Source organism: Pelodiscus sinensis, chromosome 1 (genome assembly GCF_052426305.1).
Source record: "Pelodiscus sinensis isolate ZL-2025 chromosome 1, ASM5242630v1, whole genome shotgun sequence".
Lineage (NCBI taxonomy): Eukaryota > Metazoa > Chordata > Testudines > Trionychidae > Pelodiscus > Pelodiscus sinensis.
The window spans coordinates 342499230-342522841 of record NC_143052.1 but is presented as its reverse complement, the minus strand read 5'-3'; the positions used below and the strand labels follow the sequence as shown (position 1 = coordinate 342522841).

Here is a 23612-nt window from a genome sequence, read left to right as displayed (position 1 = left end):
AAGAAGCGGGTACAGAGAATTCGGGTGGTGGCCCGGAGCAGGTAGTTGGGGGAAAGAGGGAGTGGGGTGACAGAGTCAGGCTCTGGCTGGGAGGCACTTATCTAAGCAGCTCCCAACAAGCAGCCCTACAGGAACCTGAGGCAGGCTCTCTGCTGAAGTCTCAGGGTATGTCTACACTACCCTCCTAGTTCGAACTAGGAGGGTAATGTAGGCATACCGCACTTGCAAATGAAGCCTGGGATTTGAATTACCCGGGCTTCATTTGCATAAGCGGGGAGCAGCCATTTTTAAAACCCCGCTGGTTCGAACCCCGTGCAGCGCGGCTACCGGGGCACGAACTAGGTAGTTCGAACTAGGAAGCCTAGTATTAGTATTAGTTCGAACTAGCGGGGTAGTGTAGACATACCCACAGTCGGCTGGCGGCTCCACATGGTTCTGCGCCGAGAATGGGGTTGGGGAGGGGAGACAGAGGAAAGCTCCACATGCTGCCTCAGCCCCCAGCAAAATTTCTCAGCCCCTATTGGCTGGAAACTGGCCAATGGGAGCTGAAATATTTTGCGAGTGGCAGGGTGGAGGGAGAGAGGGAACAGAGTGTGAAGCCTCCCTCTCCTCCCTCTCTAGGGCTAGGTCTACTCTATACCTTTTTTTTTTTTCGGAAAAAGGTATGCAAAATGCGCTCTGCATCCTGCCCACTGGCAGCCTCTTGCCCACCCCTGTCCTAAACAGAAAGAGCTAGGACCTCAAAATTCAGTATACAGATTCCTCTTGTCATAACTTAAAGCAATACAAGGGTTTAGTTGTGCCAGGGAAATGGGATGTGCCTGGAGTGGGCTCTTACTGACACACTGACGGCCATCAGAATGCTGCATCTTCTGAAAATCTGTACGTCTGTGGCACAGGCAGGATGGCAAACCAGATTGCCCAGCCCTCTGTCCCGATCACTTAACCAGGGTTCCTCCCTTGGCTCCAGTATTCCCCTTCAGAGTCAGGTGGAGATGGTCTCCACTAAGCTGGTCTCAAGTGTTGCTGTGGTCCATTAAACAGCTACTGAGTACAGGCAGTCCCCGGGTTACGTACAAGATAGGGACTGTAGGTTTGTTCTTAAGTTGAATCTGTATGTAAGTCAGAACTGGCATCCAGATTCAGCCGCTGCTGAAACTGATCAGTTTCAACAGCGGCTGAATCTGGACGCTAGTTCTGACTTACATACAGATTCAGCTTAAGAACCCCAGGCATCCCCAAGTCAGCTGCTGCTGAAACTGATCAGCAGTTGATTCCAGGAAGCCCGGGGCAGAGCAACTCTGCCTCGGGCTTCCTGTAGTCAGCCGCTGGTCAGTTTCAACAGCGGCTAACTTGGGGACTCCTGGGGCAGAGCAGCTGGGGTGCTGCCGAGTTGGTCCAGTAGCGCCAAGGAGCGGTGCTGCGGGACCAACCGGCAGTGCCCCACCTGCTCTACCACAGGCCCTGGGCTTTGCTCCACGTCTCCCTGGTCTGCTGGGGGGGGGGCACTAGCTGCGTCCCCCCCCCCCAGCAGACCAGGGAGACACGGAGCAAAGCGGCGGAGGACCCGGGCCGGACCGCAGCGCTTCCAGATCAGCGAGAAAATCCCTGTTCGTAACTGCGGATCTGACATGTCAGATCCGCGTAACTCGGGGACTGCCTGTACTCCCCCTGCAGGGGAATACATTTCAGTGATGCCCAACCCTTAGACTCACTTCCATGCATTTATAAGCTCCCCGGGGAAGAGGAAAGGTGTTATTTAAGTGCACATCCTAATAGAAAACAAAACAAGGTGGCCTGAGACTGAGTGAATCATGGAAATATCGCTAGCTACTTAGCAAATCAACAACCTGATCCCTTTTCTTCCTCATGTCCTGTGCTCTGCTGCTCAGGGGCATTCTGTTCACAGCTTCCCCTCGTTAGGAGATGCGCGTGACTGGGTATATGTGCACTCTCGATAATGCTCTGGGACAGATGGAAAATTAGCCACACCATTAAAAAAAACAAACAACTCTTTTGACCTGCCTGCTGCTGTGTCTGACTTTCTTCGGGAGGACTAATTAGCTGCCCTGCCATTGGAATAGCACCACGGAGTGGACTGATGTCCTCAGAGGCAGCGGAGTGGATAATGCTGGCGGGGCCTGGTTCTTTCATAGGCCAGGCTGCTTTGGAGGTGCAAGGGCTTTGGGAATGGATCCCTGAGAATAACCCTTCTGCAGTGGGCTCTCCCAGCCTCCCTGAGCTCATCCAACAAGGCCTCTCCCCTGCTTTTCAGGCCTGTTACAGGCCCACTTCCTGCAGTGCATTTGTAGGTTCTTGCAGAGGGTTGTGCAGCCAGACTCAGGGTATGTCTACACTACCCCGCTAGTTCGAACTAGCGGGGTAATGTAGGAATACCGCACTTGCAAATGAAGCCCGGGATTTGAATTTCCCGGGCTTCATTTGCATAAGCGGGGCGCCGCCATTTTTAAAACCCCACTCGTTCGAACCCCATGCAGCGCGGCTACACGGGGCATGAACTAGGTAGTTCGAACTAGGCTTCCTAGTTCGAACTACCGTTACTCCTCATTCCACGAGGAGTAACGGTAGTTCGAACTAGGAAGCCTAGTTCGAACTACCTAGTTCGTGCCCCGTGTAGCCGCGCTGCACGGGGTTCGAACGAGCGGGGTTTTAAAAATGGCGGCGCCCCGCTTATGCAAATGAAGCCCAGGAAATTCAAATCCCGGGCTTCATTTGCAAGTGCGGTATGCTTACATTACCCTCCTAGTTCGAACTAGCAGGGTAGTGTAGACATACCCACACAGACTCCTGTACAACAGGCTTGTTCGCTCATGAAGCTGGGCAGTAAGTAAAGCTAATTGTGCAGCCAGTGGGGGTGGAGCTGCATGACCCAGGGACCTGGGCAGCAGCTATCCTTGCCTCACTACGCTGCAATTAAAGACCCTCGTGCCGGCTGACTCGGGATTACAGGGCTCAGGCTAAGGGGCAGTGTAATTGCAGGGTTAACATTTCAGGCTCTAGGACCCTGAACATCTATACTGCAATTAAACAATCAGCTGGTAGGAGTGTCTAACCACCATGAAGACTTACCCTTCCTCAAGTCTAGCTCAGGCTGGAAGCAACCATGTTCTCAAATGGCTCAGGCAGGTTAGCAGAGCACCCAACACCCAGTCTGGGGACCTAGAACTGCACCGTCAAATCCCATGTTCTTGTAGCTCCAACAGGCGGAACTGAACCTGGTTCCTCTGGAGCTTAGCGCATGAGCCTCTACAGCCTGAGCCAAAATCAGGCTGTAGAGATCACTCATTCGTGCTCTCTCTTTCAGTGGTCTATGACTGGGCGGGCTGATTTTCAGCTGTAAAGCTGTGCTGCCCTGCAGCTTAGAGGGAACACTGACCCCCACCCTAATTCTTTGCATCCCAGTGGCTATCAGATCCAGGCCAGCCCCAGACACAAGGGGCTCTAGCAGTGACAGGGAGGGAGGTGGAGAATGTTATTAGAGGGCAGACCTACTGTCCCCAAAAGCTCCCCATGCTGATAGAGATTGAATAGCTGAGCAGGGCTGTAACCAAAATAGTCCAGTGACTCTTACTCCTTCCTAATGATCTCCTTGATGAAGTGGTGGGACAGGGATGCCCTTCAAAGGTCAGATATCCCTGTCCCTGAAACTCTCCCAGCAGGTGAAAGGAGGGGGGGACCTGAAGCTCTACCCCATATAAAAGTTAGACCCTCAACTATATGTGACTTTTAACGCTAAGACTGCCCAGCAAAGCACTTTCCAGCGTCTATCCAGAACACTATGGGTATGTCTAGACAACATCCCGCTTTCGAAAGAGGGAAGTAAATGAGACATATCAAAATTGCAAATGAAGCTGGGATTTGAATTTCCCATGCTTCATTTGCATAACCGCATCACGGCGTTCTTTCGAAAACAGCTATTTTGAAAGTGAAACTGCAGTCTAGATGCAGTTCTTTCGGAAAGATAAGCCTTTTTCGAAAGAGTACAGGGATGGCAGCCGGGACTCCAGGCCCAGAGCCAGCAGCAGTATTCTTTTGCTGTGGTGATAACTAGATGCGCAGAGCCAACAGCAGAGCCCATGCATGGCACATGGGAAGGCAGCCAGGATCCTGGGTGCTAGATTGGGAACTCAAGGTGCTACAGCACCTCCCGCACCTCTAGTTCCTGTGCCTATGGCAATGCCTGTGTAACACTGAGGCTATGTCTACCCTGTGCTGGTTTTGCGCAGAAAATATGCAAATGAGGCTAAGTGTGGAATATTGCTGAGCCTCATTTGCATAATTAATGAGCCGCCACTTTTTGCGCAAGAGCCTGAAAAAAATGCGGAAGAACGGCTCTTGCACAAGAGGGGTTTTTTGCACAAGAAGGAGCTGTGTAGATGCCTCCTTTTGGCGCAAAAGCCTCTTGCGCAAAAAGCATCTGCTCATTCATTATGCAAATAAGGCTCGGTGATATTCCACATTTAGCCTCATTTGCATATTTCTTGCGCAAAATCAGCGCAGTGTAGACATAGCCTGAGACTATAGTTGAAATAACAACTCCCAAAATAACTATTTTGAGATGGCATGTCCACATTACAGGGAAGCCTTGAAAGTAGTCCGAGGCAGGCTCCCTTATTGAAGACATGCTACCTTGACTTAGAGCCTCAGGAAGCACTGGGGAGTAATTCTTTTGAATGACTCTTTGGAGTCGTTATTTCAAAATAACAGCAGCTGAGCATCCACTTGCACCCTATTTCAAAATAACTATTTCGAAATAGACGTTATTCTTTGTGAAACGAGGGTTTATTATTCTGGAATAAGAAGCCTGTTATTCTGCAATTATTTCAAAATAACGGGCTTTCTGTGTGGACACTCACCTGTGTGGACACTCACTATTTAGAAATAACGCTGTGGTGCAGACGTGCCCTGAGAAACCCTGGTCATTGTCAGCTAGGATTGTATCTAGCCTCTCAGGAGTTTAATGCATAAGCCACAAGATGCCTAGCTCTTAGCCAAGGCTTCAGCAGACTCATCAGTCTCTGATGGTGTAGCTGTAGCTGTTGCTAGAAGGGGGCAGAATGTCACACTGACCAGCCTGGGTTACACTGCACTGCTATTCTCAGGTCGCTCCCCCTAGAAAAACTGGTGCTAGAGATTACTTCTAATTCTCAATGCAGAAGAGACTCCAGGGAAAGTGCTTCTAGCCCAGAAGCAGCTGAGCCCCACTTGCTGATGTCAGCAGCTATTTTTCAGCCTTGTCCTGGTTTGTTAAAGCATTTTCTTCCCTCTTCAACAGGAGAGCTCCCCTCCCCTGCAGGAGAAAGTCAGGCATGCTGAAGTGTTGCTAGCAATTCTGACTGTACCCATAATCCTTTGCTGTCTCATAGCATTACCCCCAGAGGGCGTTGGCCTGAAAACAAAACAGGAACCGCACCACCCGGGGATTCAAGGACCCAGATCCTGGTAGCACCCACTGACTCCAGTGGGAGTTCATGCTGAGATACATCTGAGGATATAGGCCCAAGTGCACAAATGTGGTTGCACCGCAGAAGCCAGGCTGTAGTCCCTGCTATTGCTGGGTGAAAAAAAAGAAGGGGGGTGGGAAACAGTCTTTCCATTTTTAAACTTTCCCACTAGAAAAGGAGGGGAATGTCGACAGACAAACAGTAAAGGATTTCCCCCCCACCCAAATGAAATGTTTCCAAGAACTTCAACAGGTTTTGTCTTGAAATCTTTTTTGGAACCTGAAAAATAGCAACTGAAGTTGGGTGGAAATTTCCCGTTTTGAATGAAGGGGCATTTACCATGGAAAATGTTTTAAAAACGGGGAGGAGAACAATTTGTGAACCTCTCTAGCCTCGGGGAGCTTTGGAGGGAAGGGTGACTTACCGAAGGCACCCCCTAGTGGGAGGGAGTTAGCTGCATACAAAGAAAAATCACGACTGTTCTTTGTGGCGAATGCCCAGTCATGCTTTGGCAGCTGTTTTACAAGCTCCTGTGTAATTTCTGCCCACCGGCAATTGTGTCTCCAGCTGGTGAAGACAGCAGAGCTGGATCCTAGTAAGAACTACGTGTTCGGCTTCCATCCCCATGGCGTCCTGGTGGCTGGTGCCTTCGTCAATTTCTGCACCGAAGCAACGGGGTTTTCGCAGCTGTTCCCCGGGATAACCCCTCACGTCATGATGCTGAACCTCTGGTTCAGAGCGCCCTTCTTCAGAGACTATCTGCTGAGCGGAGGTAAGCAAGGCCGTAGTGCGGGAGCAGGGTATGAGTAGCCCCTCTAAGTGGCAGTGATAGTGACAGATAGGTCCTTGGAGTCACACTGGGGAGTCTATTCCTTGTTTGGGTTCCTATGTGCTTTGCCATAAGCATGCACGCAGTCCAGGATTGGAGGGGACACAGAAGAAAAGCTCTGCTGGAGGAACAATCAGACCTTTAAAGGCTATGACCTTCCTTCTCTCCTCTCCCCACGTTATTGGTTTAACTTTTCATGTTATATACTGTATTGTCTGTGTTACCGCAGCACTCAGGGTATGTCTAGACTACATGGCTCCATTGACGGAGCCATGTAGATGAGTTTACTAGACATAGGAAAATGAAGCATCTATTTAAATAATCGCCGCTTCATTTACATCAAAATGGCCGCCACGCTATGCCAATCAGCTGTTTGGCGGGACAGTGGGGCAGTGTGGACGCGCCGCAGTCAACAATGGAAGCCTTTGCCGACTGCCCCGGTAAACCTCATTCCATGAGGCATAACAGAGAAGTCAACAAAGGCTTCCCTTGTCGACTGCGGAGCGTCCAGACTACCCCGCTGTGCCAATCAGCTGATCGTCGGCACAGTGCGGCGGCCATTTTGATGTAAATGAAGCAGCAATTATTTAAATCGCAGCTTCATTTTGCTATGTCTAGTAAACTCATCTACATGGCTCCGTTGATGGAGCCATGTAGTCTAGACATATCCTCAGAGTCCTCAGTCCAGGCCCCATTGTGCTAGGTGCTATACAAACAGATCATGCAAAAAAACTATCTGAAGAACTTACAGTCTAAATAGGCAAGACAAAGACTCCAATTTTGCAGAGGGGGAGCAGAAGCACAGTGGGGTTAAGTGACTTGCCCATGGTCACAGAGGGAATCTGTGACAGAACAAGGATTTGCCCCTCCCATCTGTGAGTCCCAGCCAAGTGTCTCAGCTACGAGATCACTCTGTCCGTGTGTTGCTTGTTATGCGAAACAGTGAAAGAAAAGCCAACAAGACCTGACACAACCGCATCCACTCTCAAAGCTGAGGACATCGCTGCGTCACTTCTGCTGATTTCAAAGGGCAAACTAAATCCCCCACGTGCTGGGTGCAGAATTCAATTCTTTTATGTCCAAATGGCACATAGTGAGAACTTGCCCTTACTATGAAAGGGGGTGAAAAACGTCTTCTCTGCTGCTGCTGCTTTTACAAAGAAACTACTGCCAGGGAGACACAATGCAAATAACAAACCATCATACAGCAGAGGTAGCTCCCAATCGACAAGTCACATCTACACTAAAAAACACCGGCCCAGTAACAAGTCTCATCTAACCGAGGTGCTCGCTCCAGGGCTAAAAAGAGCACTGGAGACATTCCCACTGGATGGAGGGGGAAAGAGACCATTTTTAGCCCTGCAGCATGAGCCGTGTCAGTTCAATGGGGCTCTGAGACTCACTGCCATGAGCTATAACTAAGCTTTTTAGCACCTGGAAAATATTTGTGCTTTCTCCCATTTTTTGGTCATTTTTCTGTCTCCCTGGCTTTGCACCCTGGACAGCTGCCCTGCTTGTCCCGCCTTGGTTACAGTCCTGCTTTTCAGCCTATTCCTTTGACTGACGCTGCCTGTTCTCTCTAAGAATCATGCAAGTATTTTTTTTCCACCATGATGCCTCCTGCATCAGGAACAGTCTTTTTGACCACATCTGCCAAACACCTTCACTCACTTCTAAGTCCCTGCTTAAAACCCATTTCCCCAGGCAGTCACTTCCCCTTATTCCTCCCCATTAGTAACCCCAATCCTCTGCAGAGGTAGGACCCCAGGCAGGGGAGGTGACAACTTCCACGGGGCCCTGGGTAAGGTGTGTCGGGCCCGTCTCTGTGCTCCCAAAAGGGTCAGGGCCTCGGGTGGAAGAAGCAGGCCGGGGCGACTAGCCCTTAGCACCCCCAGACCACAGCACACCCCACCCTCTAACACTCAGAGCCGCACAGAGCATGTCACATGGGGCTCAAGCAGCAATTTAACAGTGGCAGCAGTAACGGGTGGGAGCCCTGAGGCCCTTTGAAATCTCTGGGCGCCATGGCAACTGCCTACTCTGCTCCCCCCTCCACACACACACACACACACACACACACACACACACACACACTGGCAGGCCAGGCTCCAGATCTTGCCTCTGTTTTGCTTTGTCTTATTTAAACTGGAGATTTTTCAAGGCTGGGAATGGGCTTTATCTACGTCGGCAAGGGTCCTCATTTGAGGGATACCACTCCTTCTATCACCAGTCACCACACGCCATGCATTGTGGTGCCCACACTTCTGTTGTTGAGAAATCATTTACATCAGTGAGACAGAAACGTGACCTCGACGTCACAGACAAAGGGACAGATCCCATGCATGTTACATCTCCTGCACGGGCCCCAGGCCCTGGGTCACTGTCATAGGTAGAGCCCAGGTTCCCTAAAAGAGACCATCTCACCCTGTGACTGTCCCCCTTTGGGGGCTTGTGGGGCTGGAAAGGGCTGTCTCAGCTCCTGGTGCTATAGAAGAGAGGAGGAGGAAGTGCCTTCAAGCACCTTGGTGGAGCTCTTCAAGTAGTGATGTGTGAATGACTGGCCCCTGGTAAGTGAGGCTCTTAGTGTCAAATGTCTCTTCTTATCTCTGCACCACCCAGGCCTCATCCCGTCAGACAAAGACAGCGCTTCCTACGTGCTGAGGAGAAAGGGAGGTGGGAACATGCTGACCATTGTGGTGGGAGGGGCCCAGGAGGCCCTGGATGCGCGGCCTGGAGCCTTCACCCTACTGCTGAAAAACCGAAAGGGGTTCGTCCGAGTGGCCATCGAGCACGGGTACTGCTGTGAGCCCTGTCGCTGCTCCCAGGCCTACACCTGAGCAAAGGGGGGGTGGAGGGAGGCAGGGAAACAAGGCCACTTTGGCTCCCTTTGCTAGAGGAGAAGAGGGCAGCCTGCTGTCAGGGCCATTCCCCTTCTAGTTCCATTGCCGCAAGGAGAGCTGGGCCTGAGAGGACCTGGACTCATGCTGGACAGGGTACCTCTAACGGCCAGCTCCAAAGCCTGATGACATTGGTGGGAATCTCTTCATTGACTTCAGTGGGCGTTAGCACCAGGCCCCAAGTGGCCATTGGCTTTGCTTATGCTTAAGGCCAGCATTGTGTTCTGAAAACACTCCCTAGACAGCCCTGCCCAGCACCTGTGGGAAGGGGCAGCTTGCCTGCTCTGAGCAAGGTGGGGACCCCTTTGATAGGCTCGCAGGGCCGCTGCATGCCAGCACGTGCTCTTGCAGAGCTGCTCTCCCAGAGGAGGCCTGGCAGCGGCAGAGCCTTCACCGTAGCTCCTGTCCAGTGGCAGAGCGGGAGCTCTTGCTGAGTGCCGAACTCTGCTGGCTCCTGGCCATGCACAGAGAAAGAGCCTCCCCTCACGTGCCGTGTCTGCTGGCATGCGGCGCGTGAGCTGCCCAACACGTCCCCTTTCTGCCTCTGCAGGGCTCCTCTGGTCCCCGTGTTTTCCTTTGGAGAGAATGAGCTCTTTGACCAGGTCGACAACCCCAAAGGCTCCTGGCTGAGGAGGATGCAGCACCGTCTTCAGCAAATCATGGGCATCTCCCTCCCCCTGTTCCATGCCCGGGGCGTGTTCCAGTACAGCTTAGGGCTGCTCCCATACCGACGGCCCATCTTCACCGTGGGTAAGTGGGTCCTTGGCTCAGAATGGCCTGCTGCGATTGCACTCGGAGATTCTTAAAAGGCACGTCCCCGCCTAAGGAAAGGTAGTGCCTTTCGACACAGCCTTGTCGAAGGGGAAGTGCTTATGCTAAATCACCCCAGCACAGCCCAGTTGGTGCTGTTACTCAAAGACATACAACCCTTTCCCTTGCTTTCTCCAGGGGGAGTTAAGGATTTTCTGCCAGTTTACACAGACTAAACCATGGTTCATTTCAGGCATATGTCTAGGGCTCCCGGATGGAAAGAAATGCTTACACATGTGAGAAGTACAAACAATGTCTACCTGAGTCTGCAGGCAGCCTGAAACCATAGCTCCCATATGGTGTGAAGTTCCCCGTTCATCTGAACTTGAAAGCCAGCTGCTTCCCACGTGCACAGGGAAGGTGCCTCTGAGGAAGCTCCCTTTATGCTGCACTTTGGGTCCAGGTTGCCTAGGTTCAGCTTTGAACTGAGCTAGGACTTTGTGTCATCCTCAGTAGACTTAATCGTTTCAGTGTCCGCAAGCCAGTTCCACCAGCAGCTCAGAGACAGTACAAAACTGCAACCCTACAGAGTTTACAGGAATGATTAAAAGGAGCAGTGCAATGTTTAGAGCTGCTTAAATACCCCCCAAAGACCCAGTAGGAAATAGGCACTTCCATAGCTTTGAGGGCTTGGGTCTTGGCAAACAAACTGCAGAGAAAGGTGGTTCCTAGCATGGGAGTCAGTGTATAGCCAAATTCCAACGGAGCCCAGTGGTTTTTGCATCTGCTTTTGCCAACTGTGTATTGATCCCACTAAGCACAGCCAACATTTGTTAGTCTAATTAGAGAGGCTGAGAAGACCAAGGCTGACTGGTGCTGATTGGGTTTGACAGCCTGCAATTACTCCTAATTGTTTTACAGTTTGTTTGGATCCTCTCAATGGGTTTACTTGCACTCACAGGTGTATTTTCAGGGCCTTTAATTAGACAGATGGACAGCTACCTAAAACAATAGGAACCTTTTGCAACCTGACAAACACAATTAGATTGAAATTCAGAAGAGAAGGAGATAACCCCAAGGTCTTCCAGTCTTCTAAAGAGGTGCCCTGTGCCACTGGAAATTGCTTCTCGGGGAGGAAGAGCCTGTTGTTCTCATTGCTAGAGACACTTAGGCCTGTCCGCATTTTTCATTGATCATAATGGAAATTAGGAACCTAAATACCTTTGAGAATCTGAGCATTAATCTCTCTAGCCAGATCATTTAAGCTGCAGATTTTTAAAAATGAGGAATGAATCGAGGTGTTTCAAAATAGCTCTGTGACTTAGCCTGATTTTCAGCAGGTGAGCAGATAGTCGTCCTTACCCATATGCAGAATATGCAGCTGTGTAGGGCATCTGAAAATATGGGGCACTGCTGGGTCTTAATGTCCACCACTCCCACCCTCACCTCTCCCTATTCCTGTTCTGTGACTCTGCTTCCTCTGGAGAGGATCTAGTTAACTTAAAAGTGACAAAGCCTACCAGAGCTATTAGCAGAACACTGATCCTGTGAAAAAGCCATTCAAGTGATACTGAAGCCATTTAACAGGCATTTGCCAACCCCAAATATATACGATCAGTTTCTGAACTTACCGTGTTAATCGACAGGAGCTTAATTTAAAATGTGCTTTAAAAATATTTCCTTAGTGTGTTTCTGAGGCTATAAAACCACATCTCTAAAAAATTATGGCACCCACCCACCCAGGCTGCCATTGGGCATAAGGGCACCAACATAATGGTACTGCACAGGGCCCCAGAAATGGAAGCAATCAACATGGCAAGTGTCTTTTGAAAAACTGGGCATCTGTGGACGTGCAATAAAACACCCGCCCCGGGTCCACTGACTCCAGCTGCTGGGGCTGGAGCTGGGGGGTGGGGAGTGGGGAGGTTTAAAATTGCAGAGTAGCTATTCGGACTCAGGCTGGAGCCCAGGCTCTGGAAACCTCCTCTTTGGTGAGGTCCCACATCTGGGTTGCAGCCTGAGCCCAAATGTGTCCACTGCAGTGTTTTAGCCCCGCAGCCTGAGTCATTGAATGTGGGTCAGTGATGTATGTTTTGCTGCAGTGTAGACACATTCCCTCTGCCCTATGTCTACCCCCCCGGGGCTTTCTGTGAATAGGCGTGTAGACAAATCCAGCTTAAGAGTAAAGGGGAGGAGTCTTTTTTGGTGATAGCCACAGTGTTCCCATGGCTATTCTTTGGGCAAGAGCCAAGATTGCAAGGGCATCTTGTAGCTTCGCTGACATCTTTTCCCTGTGTTTTAGAACAAAAGTTATTCCAGAGCTGTTCCACCTTAGTGACAGTGAGGGCTGCTTGGGCAGCTTGATAGGAGCTCCAACACGGCATCTCATTTCCCTCAAGTGGTGACAGTCAGCCTTAGCATCTCATGATAGCTACAGATGATGTTACCTACTTCTTCTCTAGCACTCTTCATCCCTAGATCACAAAATGCTTTACAAAAGCAGATCAGTGTCATTATCCCCATTTTACAGATGAGGAAAACAGAAGCAACCAGACTTGCCCAAGGTCACCCAACAGCGACAGGACTAGATCCTAGGTCTCGTGAAGGGTAGGGCAATGCCCTGTCAGCTAAGCCCACCACCTCCCAAATGCAAGTCCCTAGCATATAATATTGCATCTTGATCCCTAATTACAGTGTTGTTTGATTAGAACATTGCATACGTGAACCTGCAGCCTCCAGGTCAGGGGGACTGACAGACTTGTCAGGCCTTTGGGCATGGTGTGGGGGGACACTGGTTCTGTGCTCCCAGAAGGGGTATGGCCTTTGGTAGAAGGGGCAGGGCTAGAGGCAACTAGTATCCCGTAGAGTAGTGTTTCTTAAACTTTTTAAGACCGAGCAACACCAAACGATACATTTTTTTTTATGGAGAAACACCAAAAAAAAAAAAAAAAAAAAAAAAAGGTTGGGGGTGGGGGGGTAGGGAAGTTACTGAGAAAAAAAAGGATTGGGGGGAAGTTATTGAGCAAAAAAAAAAGGTCACCTGCCCCCTTTAAGGGCGGCCATTTTGAATTCCGTTGTTCTCTGCGGCACACGTCCGACTGCCTCACCACACAGTTTAAGAAACACTGCCCTAGAGCCACCAGGAGCATGCCATGTGGTGCTCCAGTGGTGGTTTTTAGGGCTCAGGGCTCCAGCCACTGTCATTCCTACAGTAGCAGTGGTGACAGCTGGAAGCCCTGAGCCCTTTTGATCACCAGGTCTCAGGGCAACTGCCTTCTTTACCCTCCCCCATGTTGGTGGGCCTGCCTGCAGAAGCCATAGCTTGGTGTTAAAAATGAGGGTGGTATCTGGATACCCCAGCACATGGGGTTTGGTCTCTCCTAAGGTTCATGCCTTTGTTTTCCAGTTGGGAAGCCGATTAAGGTGGAAAAGAAGCACAACCCCTCCCAAGAAGAAGTTGATCGAGTACATCAGACGTATATTCAAGAGCTGTGCAAACTCTTTGAGGAACATAAAACTAAATACAATGTCCCAGAGGACAAGCATCTGGAATTTATATAAACCAGGCCACCCCATTTTGGCCAAACTCAGGGATGGGCCCAAGACACAAAATTCAGCTCCACCATCTGGAACGCTCAGAACCTGCAGTTTGGATTCAGCCCTCCAGAAAGCTAGGGACCAGCTGCAAATTTGGGGTCTGTTTCCCCCACACTGGTGTGTGATTAGATCCAGAGTTTGAATTTAGGCCTATCTCTAGTTTACACTAGTACCATAAGATACCTTCTCCAGTTTCTCACACTTTAGAATGTCATGAGCACTAGGTAAGAGACTGTCAAATAAAAATCCCATCAATATTCAAATTCCCCTTTAGAAAAACTCCTGTTACTACGTCTGCCTTAAGAGCGACATCACCGTTGTTAAGTGTCAGAGGGGTAGCTGAGCTAGTCTGTAACTTTAAAAACAATGAGTGGTCCTGTGGCATTTTAGAGACTAACAAAAATATATTGGATCATGAGCTTTCATGGGTAAAACTACTGTTTCTGGGCAGTGGTATTAAGACCCTCCCTTCAATATAACTTTAAGGAGGTGTCGTTTTCATAGATTAGCCATGGAAAAATTCAAGTGCAAGGGTGAAGAGGCCAGTGTCCTCAGCATCAAGATAGGCAATAAGGCCTTTCACCCCAAGGTCACCTGGTTGGCTTCAACAGAGGTTGTCTGCACTGCAATCAGAAGGCGTGATTGCAGCACATGTACACACAGCAGACTTGGCTTTGCTCTAGCTGGCAATGTAACTGACCTTGAGTAATAACTGCTGCAGCAGCGGTGGCTGCATGGGCTAGCCCTGCCCACCCAGGACCCTGGCTACATAGCTGAACGGCCTTCGCCCAGGTCTGTCTGCACCTGCTGCTGTCACACCTCCTGGTTGCAGTGTAGACATACTCAGTAATCATACCAAGGTAGCAGATAGGAATCATAGAACCATAGAGCTGGAAAAGACCTCAGGAGGTCATCAAGTCCAGCCCCCTGCCCAAGGCAGGACCAATCCCAACTAGATCAACTCAGCCAGGGCTTTATCAAGCCAAGCATCTATCGTGAGAGACAGCTCAGAGCAGTCACCAATGAGCTGAGAAAATGCCCTGATAAAGTGACGTGTATTCGTAATCTCGGCTGTGTAAAGTGCTATAGTTTTTAAACATAATTTTGATGCAGACATGTATGCTTATTAGTCTCTTCATTTGGTGCTGTATCTTACACACATTTTGGGTTACTTCCCCCCCTCCCAGCACTAAATATAATTTACTAGGAGGTTCAAATTCCCGGTATCACAGCGTGACCCTCTGTAACAAAGAGAACTGTTGCCATCCATGAAGGCTGTATCCCACTGGCATGAAAGAGACTAGAGCCTTTATAAAGGGCAGGGTGCATTTCAAAGAGTTTGAGATCCCAGCTGAGGCAGCTCCTGCTGGATGTTAGGTCTGGGTACAGCTGGCAACGCTCGCAGGTTGGCATAGTACTCACATTTCTTCATACTATGTTGCAACCGTCTAGGGAGCCAAGGATTCCCAAGTACTTTCTTAACATTCATTGAGCAGTTTTCGCAACACCCTGATGAAATGGATACTGAGCCTGTTGCCCCCATATGAGGTAAACTGAGGCACGGAGTGGTACATAGGCCTAATATTTACAAGCACTGGGCATCCACCAACCCCACTGAATAGGAGCTGCTAGCATTCTGCACCTTGAAAGGAAAAAGTCAGGTTGTAAGTGATCTGCCCTCAGGTCACCTAACCAGTTTGTGGCAGAGCTAGGACTAGATAGCTCTACAAGAGTCCTGAGCCCAGGTCTACCAGCCTAACCACTATCAACCCTCCCAGCTTTCGGAATGTGTCGTGTCTGCTGAAATAGGGATGAATGCAGGAAAAAAGATGATGCTGACATTCCCAAATCCCTTTGGAAACACACTCTGTGAGACTACAAAACCATACTCCCTTCTCTCTCCGACTGCTGCAATCCTACTGATTTCAACAGGGCTGCACCGATGTACCAGACAAGAGAATCTGCCCCGTGAGTCCAAGTGAATGGTGCTACGCACACAAAGCGTTTAATCCTAAACGCTTTCTTAAGGAGAAAGTATGGACAGAAGATGAAGAGGGTGGGGCTGTTTGAGACAGGAAGTATGTTTCTAAAGGGCACATTTGGCAGGTAATTGGGACTTTAATTAGCTGCTTCTTCATATTCAGAACTTTATTAAATGCAACACTTAATGAGATTTAGCACCATGTAAGTTTTATGCTGGGGAATGAAGAGTAATCTTTAGGAGGCCATCAGCCATCTGTCCAGATTATTTGACATTGCCTCTAGCTCCCCATGGTTTCTACAGCCATCACCTCTCCCTCTTCTTCATGTCCTCCTCCCTCAGCCATATGGAAAGCAGTCAGGATGCTCTCAAAGGTTTTTATTGTAACGCTGATTTTTATTAATGAAACAGCAATCACCTCTTTTAGCACAAGAAGGAAAAAACGGCAGATTCGTTTCTAAATGGGGAATGCTTGGGACTGTTCATTTTCATTGTGCTCGTTCCAAATTCTGATCACATTGCAGCTGGTATTATTCCGAGGCTGGATAACTACACAAAATTCTCCTCTTTGGAAGAAACAACAGACAACAATGGGAAAAAGCAGCAGAGCTTTGTGAACATTTAAACACTCCTCCAGTAATCCCATGCTTAATCCAGCCAAATAAAGCAGGTCATCTGCCATCATTGCGTGCACTATTTCTATTAATAACTCTCTTGCTCAGGCCTTAAACAAGGTTGCCCACGTGCCACAGGGAGATGTATCAGGAAAAATAAATTACTCTCTAAGGCTAGGTCTACACTTCAGCTTTTTTTCAGAAAAAATGACGCAAAATGCGCTCCACATTTTGAGTTGCTTTTTCTAATTTTTTTTCAGAAGAGGCTTTTCTGAAATTTGGCCCATCTACACTGGGCCAAATTTCAGAAAATCCCCCTCTTTTGGAAGATCCCTTCTTCCTCATGGAATGAGGGTATGTCTACACTACCCTCCTAGTTCGAACTAGGAGGGTAATGTAGGCATACCGCACTTGCAAATGAAGCCCGGGATTTGAATTTCCCGGGCTTCATTTGCATAAGCGGGGAGCCGCCATTTTTAAAACCCCGCTGGTTCGAACCCCGTGCAGCGCGGCTACACGGGGCTCGAACTAGGTAGTTCGGACTAGGCTTCCTGTTCCGAACTACCGGTACACCAGTGTTACCGGTGTTACCGAGGTGTACCGGTAGTTCGGAATAGGAAGCCTAGTCCGAACTACCTAGTTCGAGCCCCGTGTAGCCGCGCTGCACGGGGTTCGAACCAGCGGGGTTTTAAAAATGGCGGCTCCCCGCTTATGCAAATGAAGCCCGGGAAATTCAAATCCCGGGCTTCATTTGCAAGTGCGGTATGCCTACATTACCCCGCTAGTTCGAACTAGCGGGGTAGTGTAGACATACCCTGCGGAAGACAGAGCTTCCGAAGGAGCGCTTGTGCACTTCTGCAAAAAAAAGCGGAAGAGCAAACGTGTTCCCTGGACACAGTGGAGTTCTTCCGGGATACCCTGCAGTGTAGACATACCCTTTAACTTCCCATCCCTATCTATTCTCATCGGCGCGTTTACTAAACCCTGTTGTTTCTTCTTGCATAATAGCGCCGCAATCTGTCCTGTGTTTTCTGTCGTCACGGCCATTGTCCAGGCCTCAGTGGCTTCTCAGCTTGATTGCTGTGACCATCTCCTGTCTGACTTCTGCAGCTATAGAGCATCAAGGCCAGTGCCATTGATAGAGTGGAGTCTGAGGGACATAAGAAGAGACACGGTCCAAGATGCAGGATAAAGCAGTGTTGTGCAGGGCCTAGAAGACAAGAATGAGGCATGCAGCTTGAATGTAGCATGCTGTGGGCCTAGTGAAGAGGTGGGGAGTTGACATCACCAGATCCATACATAAGGAAGGCCCTTTGGCAGCTACATTTGGGATGGCCTGAAGTGGGCGGGTGTTGTTACCAGGGAGGCCAGACAGGAGGCTGCAGTGGAAGATAATCTGAGCCTGGATAAAGCTTTGCAGACACTGGGACAAGGAAAAAGTTCTAGAGTCTAGTATGTTGTGGAGAAGGAAGAAGCCATTCTTAGGAATGGCCCAATGACCCCACCAGGCTGCAAGCCTGGGTGGCCTGTGGGACGGTGACAACAACTAGTGAGGCTGGGGGAATAGAAATAGACCTCAGGAGCTCAGTTTCCACCGGAGCCGGACAGGCTGAGCGGCAGGACCAGATGGAGGGAGACAGATCAGCTGTGGAGAGAGAGATTTGTGAGTCCTCTGCACAGCCAGGATTGCTGAATTTGTACGAATGGAGAGACAGTCACCCAGGGAGAGGGCATGGGAGGAGAAATGGAGCTGGCCAAGGACAAACCCCACAAGAACACCAGGGGAGGGGGGAAGAAGTGCCAAAGGTGGCTGTTAATGAGCAGAGAGGGGGCAGTTCGAAGGGCACACAGGGACAGGCCAGGGCCCGGCAGCATGCAAAAGTATCAAAGTGCAGTCTGGCCTCCAGCTTGGGAACAAAACAGCCAGAGCTGAGCAAAGCTCCCTGAGTCTTCCACGCAGGCTGTTTTACTCCTCTGCCACAAGCAGTGTTTAAAAGTAACCAATAAATAGTCCTGACCTGGACTGAGACTGCAGGGTCTTTGCTTTCCTCCCTCAGTAGCTCAAGGGTCCTGGCCTTACCTTAGCCTCGGGGACTAGAGAGCTGGGTGGCCGGCCCCATGCCACCCTGCCGCTGGTGGTGCTATCCAGGAACGTGTTTCTCCCTCCCTTACGCAGCTGGATCCCTCTGGGAAGCAGAGCCAATCCTTAGCTGCTGTTTAGCTGGGCCAGTTCCCTGCACCTGTTTGCTGGGTTCTCCTCAAGCCAGGGCTTGCTATGCCCTGGCCCTGCAGAGCCTGAAAGGTAACACAAGAGCAGGAGGAGGAGAATGGAGAACAGGCCCTAGGCCTGGCCAAGACGAGGCAGTGACCCTGAGGAGGGCGGTTTCAATGAAGTGGACAGGGCAGCAGCTGAGTGGGAGTGACTCTAGATTTGAGTTGGAGGAGCAGAAGCGAATTAAAGCCTTGGTTATAAATGGTTTGTTTACAGGCCAGTTGCAAAGCCAGGGCTGTGCACTTGGGTACCACAGGGACCTAAATCAATGCCCAGAGCTCAGCATTTGTGCTTGCTTTGCGTTTTTCATGGGCATTCTTGCAGCAGGGAGCCATTAATGGCTGAAAGCAATGGCAGGCCTTATCTCCTCCTAGAGCTACCCACCAGCAACTGAATTATGGTCCAGAGATCAGCTCTTGTCTTAGTTTGGTCCCACAAACTGGCTCCTTGGAGCATTAAAAAGAAACTCTGTGAAACAACAACAAATACAAATAATCAAAACTACATGGAACCGGAGATGGGCCTGAACCAAAATCCTAGACTCAAACCCCAGGTGGGGATGCACACTGCCCATCATCGCTCCCTGTGCTCAGGTCGGGAGATGGAAGGGGAGGGAAAGGCTAAGGCCATGCGCCTCCCACTGGGGTGGGTGTCCTGCCCCTACAGTGTGTGTGGGGTCTTGGCTCCCACAGGGGCCCTGAGAAGTATTGGTAAGCAGAGCTGTCCTGTCTAGGGTTGCCAGGTAGAGTGCCAAAAAAACAGACACCTGGCGGGGGCGGAGTGGCGGGACTGGCTGGGAGGGGGGCAGGGCGGGAAGCAGAGCTGGCGGGGGTGAGGCCGGGGGCCGCGGGAGTGGGGGGGCCGGGAAGCAGAGCTGGGGGAGGTTGGGGGCCGCGGGGCTAGACGGGAGGAAGGGGGGACGGGAAGAGGGGGGGCGGGAAGCAGAGCTGGCGGGGGGGTGTCCGGGGGCCGCAGGGAGGGGGCCCGGGAAGCAGAGCTGGGGGAGGTCGGGGGCCGCGGGGCTAGACGGGAGGAAGGGGGGACGGGAAGAGGGGGGGCGGGAAGCAGAGCTGGTGGGGTGGAGGCCGGGGGCCGCAGGGGGGGGCCTGGGAAGCAGAGCTGGGGGAGGTTGGGGGCCGCGGGGCTAGACGGGAGGAAGGGGGGACGGGAAGAGGGGGGGCGGGAAGCAGAGCTGGCGGGGGGGGGGTGTCCGGGGGCCGCAGGGAGGGGGCCCGGGAAGCAGAGCTGGGGGAGGCCGGGGGCCGCAGGGCTAGACGGGAGGAAGGGGGGACGGGAAGAGGGGGGGCGGGAAGCAGAGCTGGCGGGGGGGGGGTGTCCGGGGGGTGCAGGGAGGGGGCCCGGGAAGCAGAGCTGGGGGAGGCCGGGGGCCGCGGGGGGGGGGCCTGGGAAGCAGAGCTGGGGGAGGTTGGGGGCCGCGGGGCTAGACGGGAGGAAGGGGGGACGGGAAGAGGGGGGGCGGGAAGCAGAGCTGGCGGGGGGGTGTCCGGGGGCCGCAGGGAGGGGGCCCGGGAAGCAGAGCTGGGGAGGTCGGGGGCCGCGAGGCTGGACGGGAGGAGAGGGGGGCCCGGAGGAAGGGGGGCGGGAAGCAGACCTGGCAGTGGGGAGGGGGTGCAGCCACTGGCCACAGCCGGAGTCCTTTGGGTCGCGCCCCCAGCAGGCACTCCCTTTAGTTGCGAGCAAAAGCCAGGCGGGGGCGGGGCTGGGAGTCACTGCACATAACCTCGGCTTCTGCACATAACCAGAGGCTCCTAGGTGGGAGGCAGGGCCGCGATTGGCTCTAGGAGCCACTGGTTGTGTGTAAAAGCCGGGCGGGGGAGTGGCTGGGAGTCCTGGCCCCTGCCCTGCCCCACCCGGCTTTTGCACGTGACCACAGGGCTGCCAGCGCCAATCGCGGCCCCTGCCCCTGCCTCCCAGTCGCTCCCCCGCCCCGCCAGGCTTCCGTCCGGTGTGGAATTCAGAAAATACGGGACATTGCACGTGTCCGGTATTTTCTGAATTTTTCTACCAGACAGACGGTGCAAATACCGGACACCTGGCAACTCTATGGATGGTTTGGGGCGACTGACTGGGAGAAGTGAGACACAACGGCCTGGGAGGGCCAGAATCCCACTGGTATGGGGGGTTGTGGCAATCCCTGCTGCTGCCCCACGCCAAGCCCCAGAGTGATCCCCCGGGCCACGTTGCTTGGGGGAGGGGCCAAAGGGGTGATGCAAGGGCGGGAAGGGGTGTGGCAGGAGTGCAGCAGGTTTGAGGCTTAGGGAAGAGACAGAGTGGGGGGAGCAGGGGAGAGGCGGGGCCTGCGGTGGGATGGTTGCCTCAGGCCCTGCACCCCCTTAGGGACAGCCCTGGGGGTGGGCTGGGACCTAGGCTCCCCCAACCCTAGGTTCACCACCGAGGGCACCTCAACTCCACAGTGAGCAGTGACTCTCCTCCAGTGTGTAACACAGAATCCTGGAATCCTAGAACACTAGAATGGGAGGGGACCTCAAGAGCTCATCAAGTCCAGTCCCCTGCCCTCACGGCAGGACCAAGCACTGTCTAGAAGAGATCATAAAGCTTATTAGTTACCAGAACTCAGAGCAGAGCTCACTAGCACAGAAAGCAGGAGCATTTAATAAAGTCCATCTTGGGAGAAAGGAGCCCAGAGACAGAGACCTGGTCCTTCCCCAGAGCCCCAAACCAGCAGAGACTCACCTGCGTCCAGCTGCCATACTTGCCTCTCTCCTCATCTTTGTCTTGCTTTCCAAGCAAAGTCTCAGGTTACAATGGGCACGGTAGGTGCAAGCAGCTAGAACCACCTCAACTTCCGCATGAGTGTCAGCAAAGTCACACCTCTTTTTCCCCACCACCTAGGCACTGGTGTAATACACAGGGAAACTGAAGTACACAGAGTATGCATTCCAAACAGTAAGGCATAGGCTCACATAAAACACAAGGGCTGTGTCTAGACTGGCATGATTTTCCACAAATGCTTTTAACTGAAAAGTTTTTCCATTAAAAGCATTTGCGGAAAAGAGCGTCTAGATTGGCACGGACGCTTTTGTGCAAAAGCACTTTTTGCGGAAAAGCATCCGTGCCAATCTAGATGCAGTTTTGCGCAAGAAAGCTCTGATCGCCATTTTCGCCATTGGGGCTTTTTTGCGCAAAACAGTTTTTAGCTGTCTACACTGGCCCTCTTGCGCAAATACATTTGCGCAAGAGGGCTTTTTCCCGAATGGGAGCAGCATAGTATTTGTGCAAGAACACTGACAATCTTACATTAGATCGTCAGTGTTCTTGCGCAAATTCAAGCGGCCAGTGTAGACAGCTGGCAAGTTTTTCCGCAAAAGCAAGTGCTTTTGCGGAAAAACTTGCCAGTCTAGATGCAACCAAGGGGGAAAGCCCCATTTCATCACATCCTACACATAGACAGCCATTTCCTATGTCCTTGTTTTGAAATTATCAGAAGAAATGTGAGTCCTGGTTTAACGGTCTCTGCTTGCTTCCATCTGTCAGAGGCTCTTTCTAACAATTCTCTTAAAAGAAACCTTAATCTGGATTTGTCTTGCTTAGCGGATTCAAATGACAAGGCTCAGAAAATCACTTCAGACATGAAGAATACAGAACACTGACTGATTCCAAAATAAAAGGAAAGCCAAACATAGTATATCAACTTGCCCTTCTGCAGCCGCTTCCCTCCAGAGAGTGCAAATCGCTTTATAGACATCCTTGAATCAAGTTTAAAGTTTGTTGGTTTCATGGCTAGAAAAATTAAGTCATGACAAAAAAGCCTTCGCAATCTGAGTTGAAATAGACCCCACGTCACAGTCGTAATGTTTTTGCCAAGTATATTGTACTTTAAAATAATACAAATGTGCTTGTACAATGCCTAGCATAACAGGATCCCAGGGCTATGGTAATAAATAAATAAATACAAATATTTAATAAATATATAACTAATAACTAATAACAGTGAATAATAAAATTACTAAATTAATTCATTCAAGGGGGTGTATGGGGTTGCATGGTACTTCTGTAATGGGGTAGTACTTCTAAAGGAGGGCTTGTCGCACTTCTTCGGGAGTGGCCCATCCTTTATTGATTTTTACCCAGCTCTCACCTGTGGCTCCACGTAGTTGCTTTGCATGCAGCAGCGGCCAAACCCCGTGCAATGGCTTTCACAGGCCGGCTAAACCAGGTGAGGGTAGCCGATGGGATTGAAACCCTCGGTGAGCTAGGGACTTGCTCATCCCAGCATGCGAAGACTGCTTCGATGGATCAGGCGGAGGAAATTTTTATGATTCAATGGCTGAGAAGGCATTGCAGCAGCACATTATGGAGTGCATGGGGCATGTCAGAGCATTTAAGGTGATATGGCCATCCAATGCAGCCGAGGCAGTCTCCAGAAGTAACGATTTTTTTTCATGTCACTGGATTCTGACTTCTGAGTGGGATTGTCTTTGTGCAAAGGCTTTCCTACTATAATAATATTTTTCACGCACAGGTTATGTTGTGCAAAAAAAGCAAGTTGGTAATGGGAGCATGGAATGTCTGTACGCTCATGGACAGTGAGGACACAGTAAGACCTCATTGGAGACATAGAGCTGTGTTCTCTCCTGTCCTGACAACTGGTGTCCCATGCCCTATTTGTACCCGCATGTGTGCTTTGACTTTTGGGCTCCGGAGCCACATGCGTTTCCATAAATGAAACTCACAACATGTCTTCCTCGGCTCCCGAGAGACAACTAACAAAACAACAACGAATTCATTCAAACAGAAAAAATCCAGAATCCACCTGGTATATTTATACACTAGAAGATTTACCCGGTGTTACTTAAGTCCTTACGTCAAATAAGTTTTGTTTTTCTTTATTTAAGTCATTGCTCTGAGGTGAGGCTGGGGATGAGGGGTTCAGTATGCAGGCTGCCCTGGGGAGAAAGGATAACCCCAACCCTTTCTCACCATAGGAGCTTGAGAAATACTTCTCCATAGTCACGGAGGGTACGTCTACACTACAGCGCTAGTTCGAACTAACTTAGTTCGAATTAGTTAATTCGAACTAAGCTAGTTCGAACTAACGCATCTAGAACTAAAAACTAGTTCGAACTAGCGTTTTGCTAATTCGAACTAGCAAGTCCACATTGAGTGGACTCTGAACAGGGCTTAAGGATGGCCGGAAGCAGTGCCGGCAGGGCATCAGAGGAGGA

General features: G+C 50.9%; 1 protein-coding gene and 1 long non-coding RNA gene across 2 annotated transcripts in view; one reads left to right on the top strand and one right to left on the bottom strand.

Annotated features, from left to right (window-relative positions):
- The window catches only part of MOGAT2 (monoacylglycerol O-acyltransferase 2), a 49931-nt gene extending 33427 nt beyond the window's left edge, over positions 1 to 16504 (top strand). The window contains exons 3-6 of the mRNA XM_006133576.5: positions 6033 to 6237; positions 8914 to 9088; positions 9742 to 9941; positions 13348 to 16504. Coding sequence (XP_006133638.2) covers positions 6033 to 6237; positions 8914 to 9088; positions 9742 to 9941; positions 13348 to 13502 — 735 coding nt within the window. The 3' untranslated portion in view covers positions 13503 to 16504. The remainder of the gene's footprint in view (positions 1 to 6032; positions 6238 to 8913; positions 9089 to 9741; positions 9942 to 13347) is intronic.
- A 432-nt stretch (positions 16505 to 16936) lies between these two features.
- On the bottom strand, positions 16937 to 21427 carry LOC112547513 (uncharacterized). Its single transcript, XR_003091275.3, has 3 exons — positions 20828 to 21427; positions 18790 to 18873; positions 16937 to 17343 (listed from the first exon to the last, which is right to left on the bottom strand). It is a non-coding gene; the product is annotated as an uncharacterized LOC112547513 (long non-coding RNA).
- Between the last annotated feature and the right edge of the window lie 2185 nt (positions 21428 to 23612).